This window comes from Hyaena hyaena, unplaced genomic scaffold (assembly GCF_003009895.1).
Source record: "Hyaena hyaena isolate Hyena2069 unplaced genomic scaffold, ASM300989v1 scaffold_764, whole genome shotgun sequence".
Taxonomy (NCBI): Eukaryota; Metazoa; Chordata; class Mammalia; order Carnivora; family Hyaenidae; genus Hyaena; species Hyaena hyaena.
The window spans coordinates 113,063-133,446 of record NW_024081395.1 but is presented as its reverse complement, the minus strand read 5'-3'; the positions used below and the strand labels follow the sequence as shown (position 1 = coordinate 133,446).

General features: G+C 39.5%; 1 protein-coding gene across 3 annotated transcripts in view; it reads left to right on the top strand.

Annotated features, from left to right (window-relative positions):
* The window catches only part of ABCG2 (ATP binding cassette subfamily G member 2 (Junior blood group)), a 148,614-nt gene that overhangs the window by 104,608 nt on the left and 23,622 nt on the right, over positions 1-20,384 (top strand). For all 3 annotated transcript variants that reach the window (XM_039218438.1, XM_039218439.1, XM_039218440.1), the window contains 5 exons: positions 3,186-3,245; positions 3,865-3,979; positions 4,418-4,570; positions 7,282-7,439; positions 19,724-19,875. In XM_039218438.1, coding sequence (XP_039074369.1) covers positions 3,186-3,245; positions 3,865-3,979; positions 4,418-4,570; positions 7,282-7,439; positions 19,724-19,875 — 638 coding nt within the window. The remainder of the gene's footprint in view (positions 1-3,185; positions 3,246-3,864; positions 3,980-4,417; positions 4,571-7,281; positions 7,440-19,723; positions 19,876-20,384) is intronic.

Sequence of the window (20,384 nt, the reverse complement as noted above, 5' to 3'; positions counted from 1 at the left end):
AAGAAGATAAAACAGAATCTGACTATGAGCATTCAAAAAGGTGAGATTTTACTTCCTCATGAAAAATCTTTTTGTTACACTTAGTTTGTCTCCATACCCAGTATTTGGGCTTTTCTTCACCAAGGCCGAAGATCCATATAAAAAATGGTCCATACTAGTAGATGTGTGAATATTTTTTAATCTTCAGGTAAATTTGCTAAACTGTTTCAGGAGTTTTTAAATTTATAATTTATTGTGACATAATTGAAAAAATTTTTTTCAAATAGTTTATTGTCAAATTAGTTTCCACATAACACCCAGTGCTCATCCCCACGAGTGCCCACCTCCATGCCCATGCCCCCTTCCTCCTACATCCATCAGTTCTTAGTTTTTGTCAGCATTCAAGAGTCTCTCATGGTTTGCCTCTCTCCCTTTCTTCTCCTCCCTTCTTCTCCCCCTTGGTCCTCTGTTAAGTTCCTCCTAATCCTCCTATATGTGCAAACACATGATATTTGTCCTTCTCTGCCTGACTTATTTCACTCAGCATAACACCCTCAAGGTCCATCCATGTTGCTACACTTGGCCAGATTTCATTTTTTCTCATTGCCATGTAGTATTCCATGGTATAGATAAACCACATCTTCTTGATGCATTCGTCCGTTGATGGACACTTAGGCTCTTTCCATGTTTTGGCTATTGTTGAGAGTGCTGCTATGAACAATTGAAAAAATTTTTAAGGTTTATTCATTTTTCAGAAACAGAGAGAGAGAGAGACAGAGCTTGAGTGGGGGAGGGACAGAAAGAGGAAGACAGAATCCAAAGCAGTCTCCAGGCTCTGAGCTGTCAACAAAGAGCCCGATGCAGGGCTCGAACTCATGAACTGTGAGATTATGACTTGAGCCAAAGTCAGACAGACACTTAACCGACTGAGCCGCCTAGGTACCTTTTGACATTTGTTTTTATTGAAAACTTTTTTTTAGCTTTTCTGTAAGTAATTGTCATTTATAAAAATGTAGAGACTCATTTATTCAATAAATTTTAAGTGTTTGCCAGGTTCTTGACATTGTGTAAGATGTTAGTGACACAATAATGTCCTCTGTTCCCAGAAACCTTCTAGTCTAATGGTGGATACAGATAAATAGAGCACTTCACTCTAGAGGGATAGCTAGAGGGATTAGAAGATACCGAGAAAGCCCCTAATCCTAAATTGGATGCCCAGGGGCATGAGAAAGTGAAGAGTGTGGGTGGAGAGCAGGGTAGGGAGGGAAAGTAGCTCCAAGCAGTGGGAATGGCATGGGCCTCCATAAAATGATACCAGCGGATTAACCATTATGCACTAAAATGTGATAGATGTGACATGGATCCTTTAGCTAGGTTTCACTTGATGTTTTCAATGATCTACCCATTGTAGACCGCTGTGCTGCATGCTATGGTGAGGGGACGGGTGACATAAGATGGCACGATTCTTGTTGACAGTTTTACAGTACAGTGAGGGAGACTTTCCTGCATGTAAATGCTGTAAAGCAGTAAATAAGGGGGGGGAATTGATTTTGAAGGGTGATAGTAGGATGGAGGGCAGGGTGGGGAAACCAGGGGATTGTAGACCATAAACCAGAACAAGGGTCAACAGACTTTCTGTAAAGGACCTGATAGTAAATATTTTCAGCTTTATGGGCCATATATCAGTGTTGCAGCTACTCAGTTCTGTCATTGTAGTGTGAAAGCAGCCATAGACGTAAATGAATGAGTGTGGCTCTGTTTCAATAATGCTTTGTTTATGAAAACAGAAAGCAGGTGACCAGCTCTCTTTTGCTGACCCTTGGACTGTAAACTCCATGAGGCCTAGGACTTTGTTTTATTCTCTGTCCTATGTCCTGGAAGAGTGTCTTGTACATACGTAGTAGTCACTGGATAATTGTGTTGAATGAATGGAGGGAGAATTAGCCACTGCTCCCAACTGGAACTTTCTTGCATTAGTAGTTGTACATTATTGTTGTTTCTTTTTTAATGCTAGGGTTTAGTGCCAGAGTAAGCCCAACTTGGGGATCTATAAAATTGTCCTAGAGTGTTCACATTCAGTTTGGGGCTATTCATTTAGGATTAGTTGGTCTTTACTTGAGAAAATAATTTTAAAACCTGGAAAAGTTTTCTGATAATTAAGTCTTAGTGAATAACAAGGTTATTTCTGGTCATTTTAGAAGCAGTTACTAGGTAGCTATTAAAAAAGAAGATGCATCAAGAGCTACAGATAAATGCATCTTGAAAGTTCACTCAGCCAGTATGTGTTTTTACTTTTGGGGATAGGGACCAGGAGAAGAAGTCATTGAAAGAATAAGAGATTTTCCTGTTCTACAGCTGGTTCCTAGTTTACTAAACTCATTGTATTTGTTTAGTGTTTCTGTGCGAGGTACCTTAGTTGAGGAACAGAGTAAAAGTTATATTTCACCCCAACATCCACCAGCCATTTTACAGTTGTGACAACTTAAGTTGTTCCCTACAGAAAGTGACATCTACCACTTCTACACTGAGAATTTCCCAGTCCACTTACCTGAAATTTTATGAGGAAGAAAATGATACATCTTGAGAGTATATGTTCTACTTTTTCTAATTCAGTAAAAATATGTGAGGGTTAAGAATGGGTGATGTGTTTTTTGTTTGTTTTACCCATGAGGTGCTTTATTCTAGCCATTGAATTTCTATTTCAGATATATTGTTTTCTAATCTGAGTAGATTTAAGCAGTGAGATTCTAGAAATCCATTGACTTATTAATTGTGTAGAACTTGAGTAGGTAGAAAATGAGGTGACTTGAAGACAATTAATGTCACTGAACATTAGTTAAGATTTGTTATGTTCTTTACACTGTGTTTGGAGGGATATGTTAATAGAGATGTTTCAGTAGATTCTGTTACTTTAAGGAAATTTAAACTTTCTTGTGTCCTTTTTCAAAAAATAGAAATGATTTAGAGAAGAAGTTAAAGGAAGTTAGGGGGACCCAAGCCATTTTTCTTAGACGTCTTGAACATTGATTAACACTGTTTGTATGTGGGACTTATGTTAATCGACAGTTCAGTGTCTTTTTCCTTTAAGAGTTGGTTTGTGCTTGTTTTCTGTTAATCACTTTCATTGAGTGTATTAAATGCAGCCCCTAAATTAATAGAACCTGTTTTGAAGCAGGCCAATCAATTGGTATGTTCTGTGTTTACAGTGGCATCATGAGACCTGGCCTCAATGCCATTCTGGGACCCACAGGTGGAGGCAAATCTTCGTGAGTATAATAATATAAGTCAACTTTTTCTTTGCAACTTAAATGTGCTTTTCAAGATTACTTTCATGTAAGCACGTATTTGTTGAGCCTTTGCTGCATGTCTAGAATGGTTCTAGGCTCTGTGGATAACACACAGTAGTGCTAGTTTGCAGTTGTCTCAAGGACTGAGAATCTTATTTGGTCAGCTTACTAACAAGACATGATAACAGAACATGATTGGCATATAGCTATTGACTATGATTTGAGCTATGGGGAAGGAAAGGAGGGAGAGAAAAATGGAAAGTGGAGAGATGGAGCCAAAGACGTAAGTGAAGGCTTGTGTCTTAGACAAAGGAGCACCATAGCCTGCCTTGCGACCCTCACAGTCACACAGCCTGGAAGGTTCTTTCGGAAGTCTGTGCTGGATCAGCCAACAGTGCCTTGGTTTCGTGTTTTTGGGCTTTATTGTAGCATATACTAAAAAACAGAAAGTAAGAATTTAAAAATATATAATTTTAGGTAATCCATAAAATTTCTTGATCACTTAAAAAATTCTAACTTGAGCAGAGTCTGGATTCAGGGTAGCTGAGAGATATAGCCTGAGTTGGAGAAAAACCACAACATATATGTCCTCTCATAGGTTGTTAGATGTCTTAGCTGCAAGGAAAGATCCATGTGGATTATCTGGGGATGTTTTGATAAATGGAGCACCTCGACCTGCCAATTTCAAATGTAATTCAGGTTATGTGGTTCAAGTAAGTATTTGTGGGTTTGTATTTTAGCTTTCTTCTATTTCTATGTGGGCAAGTGCCTTGGCTGATATTTCAGTGTACTTCCAACTGACGATATGACATACTCATAAAACCAGTTTTCTTTACACCAGCTTTTCATCATCTCCCGTAAGATTCAAAGTAGTATGAAATGAAAAGGCAGGGAGAATGTGGAATATAGACACAGTAAGGGCAATGATATACATTCTAAGTATCATTTCCATAAAGACACCACTGTATTTATTCCCTTTTGGCCCTGCCTTCAACCTTGTCCTTTCCAATTGTATAAATGATTGCAAATATATCGTTAGCTAGGACTTTGCATGGGGTGTGTTATTCTTGTGGGTCACATTACATGTACTTAAGGGGGATGGAGTTAGGAAAGACCTAATGTGTATTGTTAAAATGCCGTTTTGCTTTAAGGATGATGTCGTGATGGGCACTCTGACAGTGAGAGAAAATTTACAGTTCTCAGCAGCACTGCGGCTTCCAACAACTATGACGACGTATGAAAAAAATATGCGGATTAACAGGGTCATTCAGGAATTAGGTCTGGATAAAGTGGCGGATTCCAAGGTAATGTGGAAAAAATAGGATCATAGGTGGCAAATAGGATCTTACCTGTGTGGATAGTGTAACTCTTATTCAGAAGTTTTCTAAAATATGTGTGGTCAAAAGTGGCTGCTTTGTGTAACGATGAGAAAAACATAATATGGAGATTAAAATCAGCCAGGAAAAAAACTAAAAATGCTTGAATCCTGCAGATGAAGTATGGCAGTGTGGTCTAGTATGTAGAAGTGTCTTTGCAAAGAACACGAGGCCCTTTCCATGTGATGATAGCTCTTGACGCTTTCCCACACTGTTTGTCATGGGTCTTCCACTGCCTTTACACTAACTTTCCTTCTTCCTGTTTTCTTTCCCCTTTTAGCTGTTCTTCCTCTTCCTCCAGGAGACTTTGTTCCATTGCTTTTGAGGTGTATTTCTGGAATTCTTAAATGGCAAAGATCTAAGGGTTCTGGCTCTGTGTTTCACTTTGCTATAATTTGGCTTTCAAAATTATATTTAGTCAAAGTAGAGTTTCTTTTTTTTTAAAGTTTCTTTATTTTGAGAGAAAGTGTGTGCATGGGAGGGGCAGAGAGAGAGGGAGAGAAAGAATCCCAAACAAGCTCCACACTGTCAGTGCAAGGGAGCCCAATGCGAGGCTCAAACTCATGAACCCGTGAGATCATGACCTGAGCTGAAATCAAGAGCCGGACGCTTAACTGATTGAGCCACCCAGACGCCCTTAAGGTAGGGTTTATTTCTAATTTGGGTAGTATCCCAGTTGTTTTTCTGTAGTCTTTCTTTTGGCACATTTGTCTCATTCCCCCTCCTTCTCTTCCTATCTTCCTTTCTTCTGCCAATATTTACTTACATATTATCTGTTATGTGCTGGGCTCTTAGGTTTTAAGAGATAACAGTTGTGGGCAGGAGAGACAAAAATAACTCCTTTTGTGATTGTGCAGAGTCAGGAGGAAGAAATGAAATGAACAAGAGAACTTTATAGTTGATGACTAGGGATGAAAGTTTTGCTTGAAGCTTTGGGTGAAGATGAGCTTTTTAGATTGTGGTGGCTATTGTTTAGCATTCTTTATTATTTTAAAGCTTTTATTTTTAAGTAATCTCTATACCCAATTTTGGGCTTGAACTTACAACCCTGGGATCAAGAGTTGTATACTCTACAGACTGAGCCTGTGGTGGCAATAGTTTAATCCCCCTGTGAAACATATCCCTGACATAAGGCATTCTGCTGGCTGATGCTTCCTGTGATATGATCTGACATTTAAAAAAATATTAAGTATATTTTGCTATATTTTGTTTGGAAGTATCTCTCTGGGATGCCACCACTTACTATTTTTGTTTTATGAGTTTATGAGTTTGGGTTTCCTTTGCTTTGGCCCTCTTTCATTTTGTCTTTTTAGTAGGTGCTTCCAATCTTTACCTTTAGGTAAAACTTCTTTACCAATAGACAACCATTGCTCTAACTTATTTGCATATAATTTCTGGGAAAACGAGCTGAAGATAATTGTTCACTTTTTAGAATTCATTTATCTAATTGATTGAAAATACTTAAAAATTTTTTTTTACTTTTTATGAAGTTTTAAACATAACAAAAATGTAGAGAGAATAGTCTCCTTGCTATCATAATTATATGATTATAGAATAATTAATATAATGGTATGCTACTAATAACATTCACCTAGATTTCCCAGTTGTTAACATCTTATCCCAGTACGCGCTTCTGGTTTTTTTTCTGAAGTATTTTTTTGAAGTATTTTAAAGAAAGTTAAAAATATCATATTTCACTCCTGAATACTGATTGTGCATCTTAAAAAGAAGACTGCCTACATTACCACAATACCATTATTAACGAACAAAATTAACAGTATCTTAATATAAGCTATGGTAAGTCCATATTCACTCACATTTTCCCAGCTATCTACAAAATGTCTGGTATAGCTCAATTGTTACAGGAGTCAACCAAGGGCATTAGTAGCACTTGGTTATCTCTTTGAAAACTCTTAATGTAGGAATTGCTTCTTCTCTCCCCCAAAACCTTCTTGCCCTTTCGACCCCCACTACACAAAACGACATTGACTAGTTAAAAAGACTGAGCCAGTTGCCCTGTAGAATATTCTGTCTTCTGGATTTGTCCGAAAGAATGAGTCAGGAATTCTGCAGTGAGTTGGGATATATGCTGGATCAGTTTGGGAAGCCTTATGATGATTTAAGAGGTGCTAATGTGGTATGATAGAAAGTGAACTTTTTATTTACCAAGCCACACTGAGGACTTTTGGAGGGGTGAAGAGGGAGGGTGTAAAAAGACTAATACATTATAGATGCTTTCCCCTTCTCCTCTCCTATTTTTGTTTCCCTTTTCATTTGTGATTTCACTATTCCAGGGTCAAATATTTTACTATTCCAATTTAACTACCTTTAAACTAAATATTTGACTTGATAGGGAACATATAGTACTGTTTAACCCACTGAGCCACCCAGGTACCTCTACTTATAGTACTGTTAAGCATGGCTTTCATATCAGGCTTAGCCACTTACCTGATTTGAGCCTCAGTTTACTCATCTTATTAAAGAGAAACCTACCTCCGTCCATATTTTCATTTATTTGCTATTTGGAGTGAGTGAGGATAACAAGATAAAGTGCCTCTTACAGGGTCAGCATATTGTAGGACGTTCACAAACAATAGTGGCTGTGGTTGTAATTGTTAATAATGGTATTTGTGTTTTAGGTTGGAACTCAGTTTATCCGTGGTGTGTCTGGAGGAGAAAGAAAAAGGACTAGTATAGGAATGGAGCTTATTACTGATCCAGCCATCTTGTTCCTGGATGAGCCCACGACTGGCTTAGACTCAAGCACAGCAAATGCTGTCCTTTTGCTCCTGAAGAGGTAAATGCTATAGGAACATTATTCTCTAATCCATGCAATATCTGATCACCTGCTGTATACCAGGTATTCTTCTTGGTGTAGGGAATTCAGCAGTAAGTGCAATTTCTTCCTTCTTTGTTTGAGGGAAACAGCCGATCGACAAATATAAGCATTTCAAGAAAAATGAAGCAGGGCAAGAGTGTAGCAAAAGATGGATGTAGCGGGGGTGGAGGTGCTACATTAAACAGCAGGATGGTCAGGGAAGATCTCAACAATGTGACATGTGAGCCAGGAGTAAGTGAGCAGGACCTTGATGTCTGGGAGAAGAGAGTCCTCCTTGGAGGGAAGAGCCAGTGGGTCCTGAGGCAGAGCGTGCCCTATGTGTTTAGAACATCAAGGAGGCCAGAGGGACTGGACCCTGGTGAACTAGGTGGAATGGGGACTGCTTATTCATTCGTTTGCTAGGGCTGTCATAACGTGGTACCAGTGGAATGGGCATGAGTGACTTAAACAACAGATGTTTAGTTTTTCAGATTCTTGGGAGCCTAGAAGTCCAAGATAAGAACATCAGCAGGGTTGTTTTTTCTGAAGCCTTTCTCCTTGGCTTGGGTTGTGGGTAGTCATCTTCAACTGTGTCTTCGCTTAGTTTACGTCCCACTCATATGACCTTATTTAACCATAAATACCTCTTTAAAGACCCTGTTTGCAAATACAGGTATATTCTGAGGTGCTAGGGGTTAGGACTTCCACATGAATTTTGGGCGGGCCCTAAACAGAATAGGACAAGAGTTGGAATTGAGTGGGACGCAGATTACATTGGCTTTGTAGGCTACTGTAAGGACTGTGGCTTTTATTGTCTCTGGATCACATGGGAGACTCTTAGAGAGTTCTAGAACAGAGGAGTGGCAGTTGTATAGAGAAATGACTGTAGCACAGGGTGAGTACAAGGAAACCAGTCAGGAGGCTGTTTGTATTAGCTCAGTGGAGATATGATGCTGGGTTTGACTAGGATGGTAGTGGTGAGTTGGTGAGAACTCATGGATTCTAGATCTATTTTGAAGATAGAACCAGCAGAATTAGTTCATGAATTGGACATGGGGAGTGATTAATGAAAGAATGAGTTTCTAAAATTTGGGACCTGAGGGGCACCTGGTGGCTCAGTTGGTTAAGCGTCCGACTTCGGCTCAGGTCATGATCTCACGGTTTGTGAGTTCGAGCCCCGCGTCGGGCTCTGTGCTGACAGCCAGCTCAGAACCTGGAGCTTGTTTCAGATTCTGTGTCTCCCTCTCTCTCTGACCCTCCTCTGCTCATGCTGTCTCTCTCTCTCTCAGAAATAAATAGAACATTAAATTAAAAAAAAATAAAATTTGGGACCTGAAAAATGGAAGAATGGAGAAAAGGGTTGCATTTATATTTATTCCTCCAGTGGGAAGAATATGTTTGTAGGGGAAATTTCAAAAGTAAGTTTTAGACATTAAACAAATTAATTAAAAATAAATTTTAACCTAACAGAAAAATTACGAGAGTAGTACAAAGAAATCTCATGTCCTCTTACCTAGATTCCCCAATTATTACCATTTATCTGCATTTGCTCTCCCTCCATCCCTCCACCCCACACAGTCTTTTTCTGACATCATGTACCATCACTCCTAGATACTCTGGGGTATAGCTCCAAGAAACAAGGACACTACTCCTACAATTCCACCTTACACACCTTACACACCTCCTAGCCAGGGAGCCCACATTGTGACCAGCACCACCAACCAAGCATGAACTCCAGTTGGACTTCACCAGTTGTCTCAGAAGTATCTCTTTCTCCTTTCTGGCTCCAGAAATACTTTTTAAAATCTTTTCTAATTCTGAACAGTTCTTTAGTCTTTCTGGCTCTTTTATTCTTGTCTGTCCTCAAGAGTACATTTCATAGAGCAGCCCTCAACCTGGATGCATCCAGTGTTTCCTCATGACTAGATTCAGGCCATGAATTCTTGGTAGGGATACCACAGAAATGATGCTGTGTTCTTGTGCCAAAATCAGCGGCTGCGTGATTTTGACTTTTCCATGGGTGATGTTCATCACCATCACCTGGTCATGTTGGTGTCTGCTGGGTCTACTGCTGTGAAGTAATTGTTTTTCCCTTTGTAGTTGATTAATATTTTCTTAGGGGAGATAATTGGTTATTATGTCATTATCCAGTTTCTCATCAAATCTCTACCCACCAGTTTTAGCATATATTAGAAACTTCTGCCTTGATCAATTACTGGTATGATGGTTGCCAAGTGATTTTCTATGTACATCATTTGTTCTACATATATTAATTGGGATTCTATACAAAGAACTTTTTGTCCTTCTCTATTCATTTTACTCATCTTCTTATTTTAGTCAATGGATTATAATCTGCTATTATTTATTTTCTATGATTAAATTAGCCCTGATTTGGCCATTGGAAACCCCTTCATTCTGACTTTTGTGTCCTTTTGCCATGCTTCCTAATCATTATTCAAGCATTTCTCTACTTTATGGTCAACAACATGATCCAGGCTCATCTTGTGCTTTTCCTGTGTCAGATGTTTCTCTAAGGAGCCCCAGTACCTTCTAGTCAGAATTTAGAAACCAAGATCTGATTATTTGGTGTGCTTGCTGCTGCTACAGTTTCATTGTTTCCAGCCCCCCCTTAAAGACATATCTAGGAAATATTTGTGTACATGTGCGATATGTACATGTGTCTGTATATATATGTACATATACGGAAATATACTTTTATATTGTTTTTATTAAAGATTTTATTTTATTTTTTAAATTTTTTTAATGTTTTATTTATTTCTGAGAGAGAGAGAGAGAGACAGTGTGAACAGGGGAGGGTCAGAGAGAGAGGAAGACACAGAATCTGAAGCAGGCTCCAGGCTCTGAGCTGGCTGTCAGCACAGAGCCTGATGCGAGGCTCAAACCCACAAACTGTGACACCATGACCTGAGCTGAAGTCAGACGCTTAACCGACTGAGCCACCCAGGTAGCCCTAAAGATTTTATTTTTAAGTAATCTCTACATTCAACATTGAGCTCAAACTCATAACCCTGAGACCCATATGCTCCACTGACTGAGCCAGCCAAGCACCCCATTTCTATTTGGAAAATATATGAAATATTAACTTATTATGTGTATATGTAGTTTGAATAGAATGGTAGATGTAAACATACATTTGTAACTATTGCTTTCTTAGTATGTATGTATTAAGAAACTCACAAATGTGTAACATTCCTGATCCAGTGTAACATTTGAGTATTCTTTTTAGTCTTTCCCTGTTCATGTTTGTTCGTTTTATAAAAATTTTTATTTATTTTGAGATAGAGAGTGAGAGCGAGTGTGCGAGTGGGGAAGGAGCAGAGAGAGTGGGAGAGAGAGAGAATCCCAAGCAGGCTCTCAGTGCAGAACCTGGTGCAGGGCTTGAACTCATGAGCTGTGAGACCATGACTGAGCTGAGATCAAGAGTTGATGCTTAACTAACTGAATCACCCAGGCACCCCACCCTTTCCATGTTTGTAAATGATTTTTTAAACAGACAAAGGCTTAGTTATCATTATCTCAATATATTTACTTACTTGGTCAGCCAAGTAACCTAACTGTTAAATATTATTAATCTATTAGTCACTGTAGCCATTTCCTCTGCCCACAACCTCTGGGACTTCTCCCTACCCCCCGCTTTTGCAAAAGCTACCAAACATATCACCTTTATATGACATCCTCTTGCTGTCATTACTTTGCTTCCTCTGATGCCCATGCCCTCATAAGCAAGTCTCTACGCTAGGATGAGAAGAAATAGGAAGATTTTTTTTTTTTTTACAAATAGTTTATTGTCAAGTTGGTTTCCATATAACACCCAGTGCTCATCCCCACAAGTGCTCTTCTACATGCCCATCTCCCCCGACCCCCAACACTTATCAGTCCTCAGTGTGTTCTCAGCATTCAAGAGTCTCTCATGGTTTGCCTCTCTCCCTTTCCCCCACCATTACCCCCTTCTTCTCCCCCATGGTCCTCCATTAAGTTCCTCCTAATCCTTCTATACATGTAAACATATGATATTTGTCCTTCTCTGCCTGACTTATTTCGCTCAGCATAACACCCTCAAGGTCCATCCATGCTGCTACACATGGCCAGATTTCATTGTTTCTCATTGCCAGGTAGTATTCCATGGTATAGATAAACCACATCTTCTTGATCCATTCGTCTGTTGATGGACACTTAGGCTCTTTCCATGTTTTAGCTATTGTGGAGAGTGCTGCTATGAACATTGGGGTACATGTGCTCCTATGCCTCAGCATTTCTGTATCCCTTGGGTAAATTCCTAGCAGTGCTATTGCTGGGTCATAAGGGAGTTCTATTGTTAGTTTCCTGAGGAACCTCCACACTGTTTTCCAGAGGGGCTGTACCAGTTTACATTCCCACCAACAGTGTAGGAGGGTGCCCGTTTCTCCACATCCTCGCCAGCATCTAGAGTTCTCTGATTTGCTCATTTTAGCCACTCTGACTGGCGTGAGGTGGTATCTCAGTGTGGTTTTGATTTGTATTTCCCTGATGAGGAGGGATGCTGAGCATCGTTTCATGTGTCTGTTGGCCATCTGGATGTCCTCTTTGGAGAAGTGTCTGTTCATGTCTTCTGCCCATTTCTTCACTGGGTTGTTTGTTTTTCGGGCGTGTAGTTTGGTGAGTTCCTTATAGATTCTGGATATTAACCCTTTATCTGATATGTCATTTGCAACTATCTTTTCCCATTCCGTTGGTTGCCTATTAATTTTCTGGGTTGTTTCCTTGGCTGTGCAGAAGCTTTTAATCTTGATGAGGTCCCAACAGTTTATTTTTGCTCTTGATTCCCTTGCTTTTGGGGATGTGTCAAGTAAGAAGTTGCTGCGGTGGAGGTCAAGGAGGTTGTTTCCTGCTTTCTCCTCTAGGGTGTTGATAGTTTCCTGTCTCACGTTCAGGTCCTTTATCCATTTTGAGTTGATTTTTGTGCATGGTGTGAGAAAATGATCTAGTTTCATTCTTCTGCATGTTGCTGTCCAGTTCTCCCAACACCATCTGTTAAAAAGGCTGTCTTTTTTCCATTGGATATTCTTTCCTGCTTTGTCAAAGATCAGTTGGCTGTATACTTTTGGGTCCACTTCTGAGTTCTCAATTCTGTTCCATTGGTCTATGTGTCTGTTTTTGTGCCAATACCATACTGTCTTGAGGATGACAGCTTTGTAGTAGAGGCTGAAGTCTGGGATGGTGATACCTCCCGTTTTGGTTTTATTTTTCAGTATTACTTTGGCTATTCGGGGTCTTTTGTGGTTCCATACAAATTTTTGGATAGTTTGTTCTAGTTTTGAGAAGTATGCTGGTGCAATTTTGATTGGAATTGCATTGAATGTGTAGAGTGCTTTAGGTAGTAATGACATCTTAACTATATTTATTCTTCCTATCCATGAGCATGGAATGTTTTTCCATTTCTTTGTGTCTTCTTCAATTTCCTTCATAAGTTTTCTATAGTTTTCATCATACAGATCTGTTGTATCCTTGGTTAGATTTATTCCTAGGTATTTTATGTTTTTTTGTGCAATTGTGAATGGGATCAATTTCTTGATTTCTCTTCCTGTTGCTTCATTATTGGTGTATAAAAATGCAACCGATTTCTGTACATTGATTTTGTACCCTGCAACTTTGCTGAATTCTTGGATCAGTTTTGGTAGGCTTCTGGTGGAGTCTGTTGGGTTTTCTATGTGAAGTATCATGTCGTCTGCGAAAAGTGAAAGTTTGACTTCCTCTTTGCCAGTTCTGATGCCTTTGATTTCCTTTTGTTGTCTGATGGCTGATGCTAGGACTTCCAGCACTATGTTAAACAGCAGTGGTGAGAGTGGACATCCCTGTCGTGTTCCTGATCTCAGGGCGAAGGCTCTTAGTTTTTCCCCGTTGAGGATGATGTTAGCTGAAGGCTTCTCATAGATGGCTTTGATGATGTTTAAGTAGGTTCCTTCTAACCTGACTTTCTCGAGGGTCTTGATTAAGAAGGGATGCTGTATTTTGTCAAATGCTTTTTCTGCATCTATCTACAGGATCATATGGTTTTTATCTTTTCTTTTGTTGATGTGATGTATCACATTGATTAATTTGCAAATATTGAACCAGCCCTGTAACCCAGGAATGAATCCCATTTGATCTTGGTGGATGATTCTTTTTATGTGCTGCTGCATTCGATTTGCAGGTATCTTGTTGAGGATTTTTGCGTCCGTATTCATCAAGGATATTGGCCTGTAGTTCTCTTTTTTTGCTGGATCTCTGTCTGGCTTGGGACTCAGTGATGCTGGCTTCATAAAATGAGTCTGGAAGTTTTCCTTTGATTTCTATTTTTGGAATAGCTTGGGAAGAATGGGTATTAATTCTGTTTCAAACATCTGGTAGAATTCCCCAGGGAAGCCATCAGGAGAAATAGGAAGATTTTAAAAATCTTAAGTTCGAGATGTCAGTTGCACATATAAGTGAAGATGCCAACTAATGGGTCTGGGGTTCAGGTTCAGTTAGAGAATGCATGGTATTTTTGTTATCTGTAAGTGTGTTAACACCATTCATTAGAGAATGGTAAATTGATGTGAAATACGTGCCTGTGTTACGTTTCATCATGTTTTGTTTTAGTTTGCACACAAGCCTCATTCTTGGCAGCACACAAGCTGGAGGGCTCTGATGTGGTCCTTTTGACATTCCACTGTGTACACTAATCACTAGGGTTGTGTTAAAATCAGATTCTGTTTCTACAGCTTGGAGTCCAAGAGTCTACATATCTAATAGGAGATACCGATATTGATGCCATCGGTCTTCAGAACACAAGGCTTTCACACCAATCCACTTTCCTGTTTCCAGTCCTCACCAGCCCTTTCTTACCCTCTGACCAAAGCTGCAGCTCCTGAGTGAGGGGATTCATTATGGGCTTATTTTTTGACACAGTCTCTTTTACCAGCTTTTTACCCTCCCTTGGCCCCAACTCCTGCACATACCTCTGGGCTCTGCAATGGCACTGAACTACTTGTAGTTTCCTCAGTAGACCTTGTTATTGTACACTTTTCTTGCCACGTTCCTTCAGCCTGACTACACTTTCTCTTCTTGGCTTACTCTGTTTGCCCCTTTGATATGTTTTACGTTATCTTCAGACTGGGTTATAGTCTTCTATTTTGTTTGTAAGGAACCCTCTCCTTCCTTTAGTCCACACTATATTGAAATGATTGATCTACTGGCCATTCCTTTTTGGGGCAGAATGAACGTATAGACACTGCTAGCATATAGTAAGTAGGTACTTAGAAAATGCCTAAATTGACATGATACCTCTCACAAAATATTTTCAACAATAACAGGTTTTTAACAGTGATTTTTGGCCTCTGTTTCTTCTACCCATAAGTAGTAATTCCTGTGTAAAGGTAGTTTAACAAAGTTTTGGCCATGGAATTAGATGAGGGATCATATCCCAGCACCACACCTTTAGTAAATGTGATTCTTAGGGCCAGTTGCTCAAGTCTCTAAGTCGTAACTGTAATATAAAGGTAATGGTAATATTGATACTGCCTTGTAACAATATTATGAAAATTTAGATAAAGTTATCTATAAAGTGTGTAGTAGTGAAGACATAGTAAGTACTCAGTAATGTAATTGTATCATTAGGGAAAAAGAATGAAAACTAATTCCTAAAGAGCCAGGAGATTTAAATGATCAGTGAGAATAGGGCATGCAATCATTGTTTTAATATTTAGTCCACAACATGTTTTCAGACTTGAATGTATTTACAGATTACCTGGGTGCTTGTTAGAAGTATGGATTCACCCATCTATATGCTGTCTACAAGAAACTCATTTTAGACGGGAAGATACCTTCAGATTAAAAGTAAGGGGATGGAGAAATATATATCATGCTACAGGAAATCAAAAGAAAGCCGGAGTAGCGATACTTATATCAGACAAACTGGACTTTAAATTAAAGACAATCACAAGAGATGAAGAAGGGCACTACATAATAATTACAGGGTCCATCCATCAGGAAGAACTAACAATCATAAATGTCTACGCACCGAATATGGGAGCACCTAAATATCTAAAACAATTAATCACAAACAGAAACAAGCTTATAGATAAGAATGTGCTAATAGCAGGGGACTTTAATACTCCGCTTACAGCAATGGATAGGTCAACCAGACAGAAAATCACTAAAGAAATAATGGACTTGAAAGACACATTGGACCAGATGGATCTGACGGATATATTTAGAACTTTACATCCTGAGGCCAGGGAATTTACTTTCTTCTCAAGTGCGCATGGCACATTCTCCAAGATAGATCACATACTGGGACATAAAGCAGCCCTCAATAAATATAAAAGAATAGAGATCATACCATGCACACTGTCAGATCACAATGCTTTGAAACTTGAAATCAATTACAGGAAGAAGTCTGGAAAACCGCCAAAAACATGGAGGTTAAAGAACACCCTTCTAAAGAATGAATGGGCCAATCAGGCAATTAGAGAGGAAATTAAAAAATATATGGAAACAAATGAAAATGAAAACACAACAATTCAAAATCTATGGGATGCGGCCAAGGCAGTCCTAAGAGGAAAGTACATTGCTCTCCAGGCCTATTTCAAGAGATTAGAAAAAGCACAAGTCCAAAATCTAACAGCTCACCTAAAGGAGCTAGAGGCAGAGCAACAAGAACGCCCTAAACCCAGTAGAAGAAGAGAAATAGTAAAAATTAGAGCAGAAATAAACAACATAGAGACCAAAGAAACAATTGAACAGATCAATGAAACCAAGAGTTGGTTTTTTGAAAAAGTAAACAAAATTGACAAACCTCTAGCCAGGCTTATCAAAAAGAAAAGAGAGAGCACCCAAATAGACAAAATTATGAATGAAAATGGACTTATTACAACCAACCCCTCAGAAATACAAGCAATTATCAGGGAATACTATGAAAAATTATATGCCAACAAATTGGACAACTTAGAAGAAATGGACAAATTCCTAAACACACACTCACTACCAAAATTCACACGGGAAGAAATAGAAAACCTGAACAGACCCATAACGAGTGAAGAAATCGAATCAGTGATCAAAAATCTCCCAACAAATAAGAGCCCTGGACCTGATGGTTTCCCTGGGGAATTCTACCAGACATTTAAAACAGAATTAATCCCAATTCTTCTCAAGCTATTCCAAAAAATAGAAGTCGAAGGAAAACTCCCGGACTCATTTTATGAAGCCAGCATCACTCTGATTCCCAAGCCAGACAGAGATCCAACAAAAAAAGAGAACTATAGGCCAATATCCTTGATGAATACGGATGCAAAAATTCTCAACAAGATCCTTGCAAATCGAATCCAGCAGCATATCAAAAGAATCATCCACCAAGATCAAGTGGGATTCATTCCTGGGTTACAGGGCTGGTTCAACATTCGCAAATCAATCAATGTGATCCATCATATCAATAAAAGAAAAGATAAAAACCATATGATCCTGTCAATAGATGCAGAAAAAGCATTTGACAAAATACAGCATCCCTTCTTAATAAAGACTCTCGAGAAAGTTGGGATAGAAGGAACCTACTTAAACATCATCAAAGCCATCTATGAGAAGCCTTCAGCTAACATCATCCTCAACGGGGAAAAACTGAGAGCTTTCCCCCTGAGATCAGGAACACGACAGGGATGTCCACTCTCACCACTGTTGTTTAACATAGTGCTGGAAGTCCTAGCATCAGCCATCAGACAACAAAAGGAAATCAAAGGCATCAGAATTGGCAAAGAGGAAGTCAAACTTTCACTCTTCGCAGATGACATGATACTCTACATAGAAAACCCGACAGACTCCACCAGAAGCCTACTAGAACTGATCCAAGAATTCAGCCAAGTTGCAGGGTACAAAATCAACGTACAGAAATCGGTTGCATTTTTATACACCAATAATGAAGCAACAGAAAGAGAAATCAAGAAACTGATCCCATTCACAATTGCACAAAAAACCATAAAATACCTCGGAATAAACCTAACCAAGGATACAAGAGATCTGTATGATGAAAACTATAGAAAACTTATGAAGGAAATTGAAGAAGACACAAAGAAATGGAAAAACATTCCATGCTCATGGATAGGAAGAATAAATATAGTTAAGATGTCATTACTACCTAAAGCACTCTACACATTCAATGCAATTCCAATCAAAATTGCACCAGCATACTTCTCAAAACTAGAACAAACTATCCAAAAATTTGTATGGAACCACAAAAGACCCCGAATAGCCAAAGTAATACTGAAAAATAAAACCAAAACGGGAGGTATCACCATCCCAGACTTCAGCCTCTACTACAAAGCTGTCATCCTCAAGACAGTATGGTATTGGCACAAAAACAGACACATAGACCAATGGAACAGAATTGAGAACTCAGAAGTGGACCCAAAAGTATACAGCCAACTGATCTTTGACAAAGCAGGAAAGAATATCCAATGGAAAAAAGACAGCCTTTTTAACAGATGGTGTTGGGAGAACTGGACAGCAACATGCAGAAGAATGAAACTAGATCATTTTCTCACACCATGCACAAAAATCAACTCAAAATGGATAAAGGACCTGAACGTGAGACAGGAAACTATCAACACCCTAGAGGAGAAAGCAGGAAACAACCTCCTTGACCTCCACCGCAGCAACTTCTTACTTGACACATCCCCAAAAGCAAGGGAATCAAGAGCAAAAATAAACTGTTGGGACCTCATCAAGATTAAAAGCTTCTGCACAGCCAAGGAAACAACCCAGAAAATTAATAGGCAACCAACGGAATGGGAAAAGATAGTTGCAAATGACATATCAGATAAAGGGTTAATATCCAGAATCTATAAGGAACTCACCAAACTACACGCCCGAAAAACAAACAACCCAGTGAAGAAATGGGCAGAAGACATGAACAGACACTTCTCCAAAGAGGACATCCAGATGGCCAACAGACACATGAAACGATGCTCAGCATCCCTCCTCATCAGGGAAATACAAATCAAAACCACACTGAGATACCACCTCACGCCAGTCAGAGTGGCTAAAATGAGCAAATCAGAGAACTCTAGATGCTGGCGAGGATGTGGAGAAACGGGCACCCTCCTACACTGTTGGTGGGAATGTAAACTGGTACAGCCCCTCTGGAAAACAGTGTGGAGGTTCCTCAGGAAACTAACAATAGAACTCCCCTATGACCCAGCAATAGCACTGCTAGGAATTTACCCAAGGGATACAGAAATGCTGAGGCATAGGAGCACATGTACCCCAATGTTCATAGCAGCACTCTCCACAATAGCTAAAACATGGAAAGAGCCTAAGTGTCCATCAACAGATGAATGGATCAAGAAGATGTGGTTTATCTATACCATGGAATACTACATGGCAATGAGAAACAATGAAATCTGGCCATGTGTAGCAACATGGATGGACCTTGAGGGTGTTATGCTGAGCGAAATAAGTCAGGCAGAGAAGGACAAATATCATATGTTTGCACGTATAGGAGGATTAGGAGGAACTTGACGGAGGAACAAGGGGGAGAAGAAGGGCGGAAATGGTGGGGGAAAGGGAGAGAGGCAAACCATGAGAGACTCTTGAATGCTGACAAAAACTGAGGACTGATGGATGTGGGGGGGAGGGGGGGTGGGCATGGAGGAGGGCACTTTGGGGATGAGCACTGAGTGTTATGTGGAAACTAATTTGACAATAAACTATTTGTAAAAAAAAAAAAAAAAAAAAAAAAAAAGAAGTATAGATTCACTAGGCCCAGTAGGTCTGAGAATGTTCAGGGATCTGCATTTTTAGATGTTTATTTATTTTTGAGAGAGAGAGAGAGAGAGTACACATGAAAGGGAGTGCATGCACACACTAGTTGGGGAGGGGCATAAAGAGGGGGACAGGATCCCAAGCAGGCTCTGAGCTGACAGCAGAATACCAGTGTGGGGCTTGAACTCACGAGCCATGAGATCATGACCTGCGCTGAAGTAGGTTACTTAACTGACTGAGTCTCCCAGGTGCCCCTAGAGATCTGCATTTTTAATGAATCTTCTTGTTGATGTAGACTGCCCATAGAACACACTTTAGAAACCCTAGTACTTCATAAAAGCACTGAATTGGAAATGAGAAGTTAGTAAGAGAAAAGCAAGTCGAACTAAGAAGAAATAATCTGGAGGCAGGAATTAAGTTGCCAGGATGTTCACATTTCAGATGTTTAATGACTCAGACATCTAATTATTTTTATTTTTTCACTTTTAACTTAGGATGTCTGAACAGGGACGAACAATCATTTTCTCCATTCATCAGCCTCGTTATTCTATCTTCAAGTTGTTTGATAGCCTCACCTTGTTGGCTTCAGGAAGACTAATGTTCCATGGGCCTTCCCAGGAGGCCTTGGGGTACTTTGCGTCAATGGGTATGTTTGACTTTTTCATGTGGTAAGATCCTTTAGTAAGAGAATCCTAAAGAGAGTAAAAGGGGTCTATAGGAGTGCTCTTCGGTCTTTGAGTAGACATACCATGGCTTCTACCACCCCAAAACATCTTTGATAGCTTGGTGCTAGAATTTTGCTTCACTTTGCAGCATTAGCTTGTTCTCTGGGTCTCTTTCCTGTCCTGGTTGAGAATACCTGCATGTGTGTATAGGAGTATTTCTATTGGGCCAGCATCTGATCTGCTTCCCACTTCTGGTGACCTTTCCCTAACAGTTGAGGAAATATGTTGGTTTCATAGCCAGTTATATGACCCTTGAACATATTGGAAAAGGCCTAAAAATATCCTCAAATTGTTTGTCTTCTTGACCATATTATGGATCAGGCTTTATCATTGTATTCCCTTGTATAAGATGTTAGTCTTCTTTGGTAGAGGTTCATAGATGCTACTTAAAATTTTCTAGTAACATTAAATTGCAGATTTAGGCCTGGAG